Consider the following 9,733-nt stretch of genomic DNA (forward strand, 5'->3'; position numbering starts at 1 on the left):
TATGTATCAGCTGACACATCCACCTGCATTTTCTTCTGTCCCATGCAGTTCACTATTACACTTATGACTGAAAACACTTAAATATGCTAATGGATCTCCTTGAGCATTTCATCTATCAAGACGCCAACATTTCTCCTAGGACACAAGGCACAATGTTCAACACTTGGTCTCGAATGCCTGCATTCCCTAAAACCTAGCTTTCCCTACACCTTCACCTGTGGTCAGTCACATTAAAATTCAGAAACAATTGCCCTTACCCATATTTCTTGAAGGAACTTTGAACTATCTTTGTGCAACAGTCTTCAAACCCATGCCCAGATAAATTTTGGACAACTATAATCTCTCATATTGAAAGATACACATTCAAAGATAATTTAAAGTATTTCTCCAATATTACAGGACAAACTGTTATATTACTGATAAGATTCTGGCCTTATTGCTGGGGCCATTAACATATTCAAACAGCTACTTATATGATAATTATAAAAGGGTTCATTTTATGCCTGTAATTTATTATTTATTACTAGAATACTTAAAATTTGGTTAGTTTATTAATTTATTTTGTGTGTGTGTATGTGAGAAAGAGAGAGAGCACAAAAAGGGGAGGAGGCAGGGAAGTGAAGACAGAATCCCATGCCTTTAGCACAGAGCCTGATGTGAGGCTAGAACTCAAACCATGAAAACAGGACCTTAGCCAAGATCAAGACTCTGAGGCTGAAATGACTTGTGCCACCCAAGCATCCATAGAATAGATTACTTTAGTCACAATTTTACTTACAAGGTCACTGATGCATAATTGAACATAACACTCTTGGAAGAATGAATATATAAATGGTTGACAGGAAGAACAACAGACTACATATTTCTCATGAGATAGGGAGGTTTTGTAATTTCTCCAGGCTACAGAGAAGAGCGTGAACACGTAGTGATTGTCACTCAGAATAAATGTCCTGACAGTGGGGAAAAATGCCTTGATTAAGCCCCAGTTGTTTACTTGCTTCCAGGTGGCCTACTGAAAAAGAGAAAAATTGTAATGATGGAAGACAGGGTATAGAAAGTTGCAAAGATGCTCCCTAGGACAAGGATGTTTGGGGTAGCTGTTATCTCAGGACACTATCTACTTGTGATTACTTTCTATCAATAAGATGGCCCCTCAGCTTGTACATGCGCAAAGCATGAAAACCATAAATGAGTCCTAAACACAAAATATCTGAGGTATAAGGATCATCATCCAGTATAGATGATGTGCAAGCCTGCAAAAAAAAAAAAAAAAAAAAAAGTCTTAAGAAATGTAGGAAGAGTTAAATCATACAGATATCTTACTTTGGCCACCATGGATTGAAACTAAGTTGTTCTTTGTTTTTAATGTTTATTTATTTGAGGGAGATTGTGAGCAAGTGTGAATGGGGGAGTAGCGGAGAAAGGAAGAGAGGCTCCATGCTCTCTTTGGAGCCCCATGTGGGGCTTGAGCCATGCCCATGAGACCAAGACCTGAGAAAAATCAAGAGTTAGACCCTCCACCAACTGAGGCACCCAAGCACCTCTAATTCCATTTTTAGTTATTTTATTTTATTTAATTTTTATTTTTTTTAATATATGAAATTTATTGTCAAATTGGTTTCCATACAACACCCAGTGCTCATCCCAAAAGGTGCCCTCCTCAATACCCATCACCCACCCTCCCCTCCCTCCCACCCCCCATCAACCCTCAGTTTGTTCTCAGTTTTTAACAGTCTCTTATGCTTTGGCTCTCTCCCACTCTAACCTCTTTTTTTTTTTTCCTTCCCCTCCCCCATGGGTTTCTGTTAAGTTTCTCAGGATCCACATAAGAGTGAAACCATATGGTATCTGTCTTTCTCTGTATGGCTTATTTCACTTAGCATCACACTCTCCAGTTCCATCCACGTTGCTACAAAAGGCCATATTTCATTCTTTCTCATTGCCATGTAGTATTCCATTGTGTATATAAACCACAATTTCTTTATCCATTCATCAGTTGATGGGCATTTAGGCTCTTTCCATAATTTGGCTATTGTTGAGAGTGCTGCTATAAACATTGGGGTACAAGTGCCCCTGTGCATCAGTACTCCTGTATCCCTTGGATAAATTCCTAGCATTGCTATTGCTGGGTCATAGGGTAGGTCAATTTTTAATTTTCTGAGGAACCTCCACACTGCTTTCCAGAGCAGCTGCACCAATTTGCATTCCCACCAACAGTGCAAGAGGGTTCCCGTTTCTCCACATCCTCTCCAGCAATTTTTAGTTATTTTAAAACCTCATACTGTTCTCCTGAATGGCTGCTGCACCACTTTGTTTTCCCACCTACAGTGCAACAGGGTTCCCTTTCTCTTCATCCTCACCAACACCCATGGTTTCTTGTGTTGTTAATTTTACCCATTTTGGCAGGTGGGAAGTGGTATCTCGTCCGTGTTTTGATTTGTGTTGCCATGATAATGAGGGATGTTAATCATCTTTACATGTGTCTGTTAGCATTCTGGCTATCTTCTCTCAAAAACTGTCTATTCATGTCTTTTGCCCATTTCTTACCTGGGTTGCTTGATTTGTGGGTGTTGACTTTGAGAAGCTTTTATAGATTTAGACTTTTCATTCAAGTCTCAATTACTGTGTTATCCCCTCTTTTCAAATAATTGGGTAAGGTTTGTCCTGTTTTAGTAAAGCATATGCACTTTCAACTGTAAGAGAGAAGTTTGGAATCAAACGTCAGAAATGAACAAACAGTCCCAGAGAGTTTCAGAATTGGTACTTAGTTTCAGGTTTTTGATTTCCAGGATGTCTTGAAATCTAGTCCTTGTTCTGACAGCAGGTGACTTAAATATCTAAGCTGGTTTTGAGCAAACTGCAATTTTTCTTTGGGCACCTGATGTCTCTTTAAAGCCACAAGTTTTCACAGGTGTATGCTGGTGTCATGCAAAGAACCTTGAGAAGGGGAGCAGAGAATGAAATTATGTCATACTATAACAAAGGAGAGCCTGCAGAAAACTTACTGTCATGTAGTATAACATTTAAGGTTGTCACATATAGAATGGATCCTGTGTGGAACCCTGAGGCGTTACTCAACAGGTGTATTGCCATTCCTCCCAACTGAAGGTAAAAAGTACTGGCTATCCTTATCACCTGGACTATTTTGAAAAGGACTGCATGGGTGTTTCAGGGAACAATCAATTTCCAGTGGGAATCGACATCACTAGTGGATGAATGTTGGGAACAAAAGATAAAGACAGATAGCAATGTTATTTTTTGCTCAGGGGTCCTAATCAAACTTCCATCCTCAGCCTTTGGGTTTTCTCTCAGGTACAATAGGGGTCATACAGGGACTAGTATCCCCTTCCCTTGCCAGGACTCTCCTTCCCAGGAACCTCCTATCGCCCGGAACCTCCACCCCAAGCTCTCCAGCCCCTGACCCCATGGCTGCCATGGTCCGAAGTCCTGGCCTTCGATGCAGCTGTGGCCCAAGATGGCTTGAGCGTGACCATTGATCTAGGGCCTAAGCCTTGTATTCCTCTCTTATGTGCTTGCTGCCCTGTTGGGTTTCCTTATTTATGGGACAATGATTAACTCAGGGCAGAGATTTTGACTGATCTATTTGAAGCTTGATGAGTGATGCACTGTGGAGTGTGCCAGTATCAGCTGAACATTTTCCTCACAAGAAGGTTGGTAGCTCATCCAATAGGACTGATCATTTGATCAGTACCACTAACCTCAGCTAAAGTGCCATCAGAGACAGAGCATAGACAACACGTTGAAATGTCATTTATCTCCCCTTGTTTCCAAATGTGGTTACTACTGTCAAATTCTAGATTTTCCTTCCCCCTTTTTGGGAAAAAGAAATTCTGGCATGACATTTGCCAAAGAAATCTCAGTCCAGTAAATGAATCGGGGCAAGTGACCTAAGGAGAAATGGGTGTGTAATGCTCAAAAGGCCTAGGTACAAAGGAATAAGTTCATAGACTGGGACCCGTTGCTATTTATGGGAGACCCGTGTTTTTTTAACTGATTTAAGTTCTCTGAGGCAGGGGCTGCTGGTAGCACTTGGTTTGAGCACTAAGAGTGTAGCTCAGGTATCAATAAGGACAAAGGGAGGTTGATTCCCAGGGCACAGAGTAGTTTCTCCAAGCCAATTGACAGGGAGGACTAGGAAGATGCCTGTGGTTCCTTGGAGCCCTGTCATTGGGAATTAGGGAGACATGGGAAAGGTCGGCTAAAGAGCTGAAGGTGTGTTTGGCTCTTAAATTTGTAAGTCTCTTTTTTCCAATGTCCAGAAACTGATCACTGGAGAAGAAATGGGTTTAAACCTGTATAATAACCATAGTCTTCCTTACTTCCCTAAATGGTTCCCAAAGGGATCCCGTGTGGAGTTTCAAAACCCACCCATGCTGTTGACCCTCTCCTCAGATTCTGTCAATTGATGTGGATTGAAACAACAGTGTTCGCTTAATTAAGTGCTCCAGGTGATTCTCCCTGAGGCCAGAGTCAGTCGGCAAGGCTTCCCATTAATTTATGAGATTTGAGTGCAGGCTTTTGCTCAAGGAGAGTTAACTCCTCTACGTGAGTGTGGGAGGATTAGGTCTGCGCAGCACACTGTTCCTACACTGTAGCAGAATTTGTGGGTGTCTGTGGGAGTGGAAGCCACTGAAACTATACAAGGAAAACTCAGAGGTTGGGCTTCAAGTACGTAGTCTCCGTTTCTGAAAAGTTCTGACACAAAAAACTAGGAAGTTTGGTCCTCCTGCATTTCAAAGTTCCGCCTGCCAGTGAGCACTTTTCTGGTGAAGATGTTCTGTTGGTGCCTTTTAAGGACATTTTCTCCTGATGCAGATGTGATTTCTCCGAAATACCTTCTGAAAAAGAAATCTAGAGGACGAGAGGAAAGAAGAAGAAATGGCCAGCTCTCAGGTAAGCCTGGTGTTCCAGGTCAGAGGCTATGTCATCTTTTCCCCCCTAAAATTCCATGCATTGAGAAACCGCAAGTGTTGGTTTCTCTGTGTTTGGTGTTTCTGCCTTATGTTTTCAATAAAGCTTTACAACCTTCTCAGGAACAATACTCAAGGTTAGGTCTTTAGAACTCTTCTCCCCTATAACCAGGAGTCTTCTCTACATTCTCCAACCAGGCTTTCACTAGGACATCAACACTTGTCACTTTAAATTAAAGTCCTGAAAGTATTGCAAACATTCCCTTTAGGACAGATCCAAAGGGGAAGTTGTTGAGTCCAAGATTCCTGTTGCTGATGGGGTCTGGTGGTGGGATTTCAGTCAAGGAGAACCGTTCCCCCTTAGTTCCCTGTTTAGTATCTGTGGAGCAGGATTAAGAAAATGAAAAATACAAGGCCCCCAGTATCTTAGGAGTCCTCTTTAGCATATGGGAATCCTTCTGGAGACCTTCCTTTTGCCTTTCCCTCCCCTGGCTGCAGTGTCACTCTTCACAACCCCACTGTGGATCTTGGTGCCCACATGTCATCTCTTTGTGTTATAATAAAACCACCTTTTTGAACCAAATAATAAATGCAAAAAAACAGAATGGATATGAGGCCTGAATAACTTGGAAAGTTAAAAAAGGAGGGGGGGAGCAGTATGGTTTGTAAAATGTGAAAAAGATACTCTGTTTAAAATATACTAGACATACAGGACGGGGAAACAGCCATCTAAATGTGGTGCTTCTCCCATTCAGATGGGGGCTTCCAAATATGGGTCACTGATCCTGTTGAAGCCGAGGGCATGAGTGGTGAAAAGAATCCACCTCTAGCAGAATAAGACATTAGATTTATGAATACACCTCAAGGGAGTGGTGGCAAGCACAGCAGAGGAGAGGCTCCTGCCTTGAGGCAGTGACTTGGGGCTGATTTTGCTGGGGGAAGATGAGTATGTATGGTGACTTATGGAATTTGCCCTCATGTGGTAATTCTGCCTGGTTGTAAATACCCATTTGTTAGTTAGTAAGGGCCTATAGATATTTTGAGGCAGGTCACCTGCTGGGCCTGCCTCTATTCAGCCAGGTGGGCCCTGTGGAATCCTCTACTACCTGGTGCTCAAGCCTGTTTGCCTCAAAGCAGCCTCTACTGAAAGTATATGTGATTGAAGTTTGTATAAATCCACTGTATTCTCTCATAATTAGACTATCACATTCACTGTTTGGGGGCCAACAGAACACACCAGGGATCATGTGTCCTTTGGTGTGTCTTAGGCACTGATAGCAATTTGTTTCCTTACACTTTGTGTTCACTTCTTTAACTGGCCTGGTTCACTCTGCCAGATTTCTCCCCTACAACGTTGATCTTCCCCCCCCTCTCCCTTTGCTAAGGATCTTAGATTTACTGAGTGATGTGCAGAAGCATCACATTTCAGCTGGAAACTTCTTTCTTCTGGGTTTCTCTTTGCTTGTAGTTTCTGGTGAGGAGAACAACGCCAAAACAAATGTAGCTTCCATTAAATTTCCTTACACCTTGAAGCCCATTAATAAAGGAATGTCATACTCTGCCTGTCTCAAGTATTTAATAAAAATTAAACATTAAGGTATGAAAGCAGCTGTGATTTACTTGAGGAAGGGCATATCCTGTCATTGGGTTGCAAAGTGTAAGGAAATTTAATTAAAGCTACACGACTCTTGACTTTGTGTCCCTCATCATTGCCTCCCTTGAACAACGTAGACCCTTAGATCTTTAAGGTTGTTAAAGTGGAAGGTCTCCACTTCCGTAACTTCTTCCTGATGAATTGGTTCCTACCTATGAGTGAAGATTAGTCAGTTGGGAATTTAGTAGGAGTTAGGAAGGCTAAGGCAGCTGTCTTTAGAGTTGATAAAATGTGGGAGTTTCCTTGAGGAGAATGAATCATCTGTCTCCTTGAAGTTGTGTCACTGAAAGAGTATCATCACCAGGTGGAGAGAAAAAGAAAACAAAACATGATAAAGGACAAAAAGAAAAAAAAAAAGCCAAAATAAATTTTCATTTTCCTCCACAGTCTTGTCACAGAAATACTCTTTTATTTATTGCTTTATATTTTCAGAAAATGAAAACAAGAATAAAAAAATTGACATATTTGTGTGTCTTCATCCTGAAATATAATAGAGTCATAGTGCAGCAGCTGGGGTTGTCACACACAGAAAGCTTGATTTCAGCCAATAAGGAGATCAGAGGGAATAACCTCCAAAGGAGAGACTCACAGAGCAAGGGGGGTGGGGCGATGATTTCCTTTTATTTAAGATTCGGGTGGACAATTAGGAAGTGGAGCCTTGTCATTTTACCTGAACTGGGCATAAGGTGGCACACGTGCCATAAGAGGACACTTCCATACATACGCTGCGTGTTACATAAGGTTTGTTTTCCCCCTTGGGTGGAGATTTTGCTATTACAAGGAGGTCAAGGTAACTGTCCTCCCTGAGTTCACTCCATCATCCATCTGCATAGGGGTTAAGCTCAACGTGGCCTGCCCAAGCTCTTCCTTGGGGCGGTTATTCCATTTTGTTGAATGTTTTCTGTTTCCATGACAGGAGACTGTGTCCACAGGGTGTTTTGCCAGAAGTAGAAGAAAGAGGTTAAGTAAAATGAGGGAGTATGGTCATTGGGTACAAGCAGGTAGGCGGTGAACGTCAGTTCTTATAGTCTAGCTGATGATATTCATTTCCCTTTCATCTTAGGTACCATTGTGAACACTGCCAATGGCCACTGGATGACTGTTGTATTTATTTCAGGGACTCCCGACCTTCAGGGATGTGGCCATAGAATTCTCTCAGGAGGAATGGGATGCTTGAACCACAGTCAGCGGGAGCTGTACTGGGATGTGATGTTAGAGACCTATGGACACCTCCTCTTCTTGGGTGAGGATATCTCCTTCTAGATTTCCCGAACCCAGCTCGGGTTTTGTTTGTTCCTTTGAAGACTGTCTCTTGGAAGCTTCCCCTTTGTATGACTGGGATTCAGATTCCTGCAGCAAGGGAAGGAAATGGGGATTTGTAGATGTAGAGAAATATCTTCATGATGTTTCCTTTTCAGCTTCAGCCCCCCTTTTTTAAGGTGCCGTCACCATTTCTGTAGATTGATGGCAATTCTAAACATTGAGTGGCAAAAGACAGTATGGCCCACATCTTAAACTCCAACTTTTACTGCTTGTTGTATTGGTAGTATTTGGAAGGCTGGTCATGATGTGAATATTTGAAACTCCTCCTGCATGTTCTAAAGGGGCTCTTTCTTGCACAAGAGTGTTTGAGAAATCATTTTTTAGAATTCTTCAATGTCCTCTCTTGTCTGCTGAGTACAATACTGTGTTGAAACGTAGAATCTCCAGCAGTATTTCTATTCCTTTCTTCTGATAAACAGGTCTCATTGTATCAAAACCAGACCTGGTCATCGTTTTGGAGCAAGAGGAGGAGCTGTGGGGTATGAAGAGAAAGGAGACAGTAGCCTCACACTCAGGTAGGTGGGAGTGAAGCACATGACACAGGTGAGGTCCCAATGTGAAGGAGGAAGATAGATCTTACAGTGTTGTTCAGGTAGCTCTCCTTGAATGGAATTTCATTTGTGAAGCCTAGTTTCATGTCTTTCCCTCTCACAGGGGGACATCTGCTCTCTAACACATCATGCTCCTTGATTCTCCAAGGATTCTCCTTCAGCTCCAGTGAAGGTCCACCACATCCCCGGTGAGGACCTCCATAATCTGAGAGCTTCTCCACTGCTGTGAGAGCCCTAGAGGATCTCTCTGTATTTCTGAGGAACTCTATGCTAAGCCATTTCTGAATTCTGTTTTGCTTCTTGTGACAAGTGTGTCAAGGTAGCAGTGGGCATATTGGGTTTTGATGCAGAAATGTGGGGAACATTGGAGACAGAGATCACATGTTTTCTGGTTTATGCTTTCCAAAGTTCCAGAGGATTTTATCTTAATTGTACACAATTGAGGCTCAGTAATTTCACGAGATCACAGAACACCTCCCTCAAATGAGAAAATCTAATCCTTTATTTCACACCAAAATTTCACTTGTCTTTGTATTAACCAACATTTGAAATTTCCACTCTGTGTGTTCCATTGCTCAATGATGAAATAATTTAACACATCTCTGTGTCTCCTAGCATGTTTGCATATTAATGCCATAAAGCAGCTATAACATTTAGAAGTTAGATCTCACAGCCTATAATAAAGTCTCAATGGTTACCTTATTTCCTAGTAACTGCATCATTTTATACTTTTAGTAGGAAGTTCCTGTGACTTTTTCATAGGTGTTTGTACTTTCAAATAATTTGTATATGAGACACATCTCGAAATTTTTTGAATCAAAAGTTCTATATGATATGGGTATGTGCTGTATAAGAAATGAGTTAGTGGGTGCCTGAATGGCTCAGTGGATTGAGCATTGGACTTTGGCTCAGTTCATGATCTCACAGTTGGGGAATTAGAGCCTAGCATGGGGCTGTCTGCTGTCCGTGTGGAGCCTGCTCTAGATCACCTGTCCCTTCTCCCTTTGCCCCTCCTTTGCCTGTGCTCTCTCTCTCTCAATAACAAATGAACATTTAAAGAAGAAAGTCCATATAAAAAAAGGATTGTTCACAAAAAAAGGGATTGTTCATAAATGTAATTTTACTTCAGAAAAAAATTAATCACAAGATTATTCTTCTACTTTCTCAGAATGTGTCTGAATTTTATCCCAAATATTTATTTGTTTATAAAGTGATTGTCAGGATATTTTCCAACTTTGGCAGTGTTTGTTGATTTAGAAAGGAAAGTTTTGTGC

General features: G+C 41.6%; 1 protein-coding gene across 1 annotated transcript; it reads left to right on the top strand.

The window, feature by feature from the left end:
• The first annotated feature begins 7,565 nt into the window (after window positions 1-7,565).
• On the top strand, window positions 7,566-8,437 carry LOC115502198 (putative protein ZNF720). Its single transcript, XM_032591303.1, is given in 4 exon segments — window positions 7,566-7,586; window positions 7,703-7,751; window positions 7,754-7,828; window positions 8,328-8,437. Coding segments are annotated over 4 exon segments (255 nt in total).
• The last annotated feature ends 1,296 nt before the right edge of the window (window positions 8,438-9,733 follow it).

The sequence above is a fragment of the Lynx canadensis genome, chromosome E2 (genome assembly GCF_007474595.2).
Source record: "Lynx canadensis isolate LIC74 chromosome E2, mLynCan4.pri.v2, whole genome shotgun sequence".
Classification (NCBI taxonomy): domain Eukaryota; kingdom Metazoa; phylum Chordata; class Mammalia; order Carnivora; family Felidae; genus Lynx; species Lynx canadensis.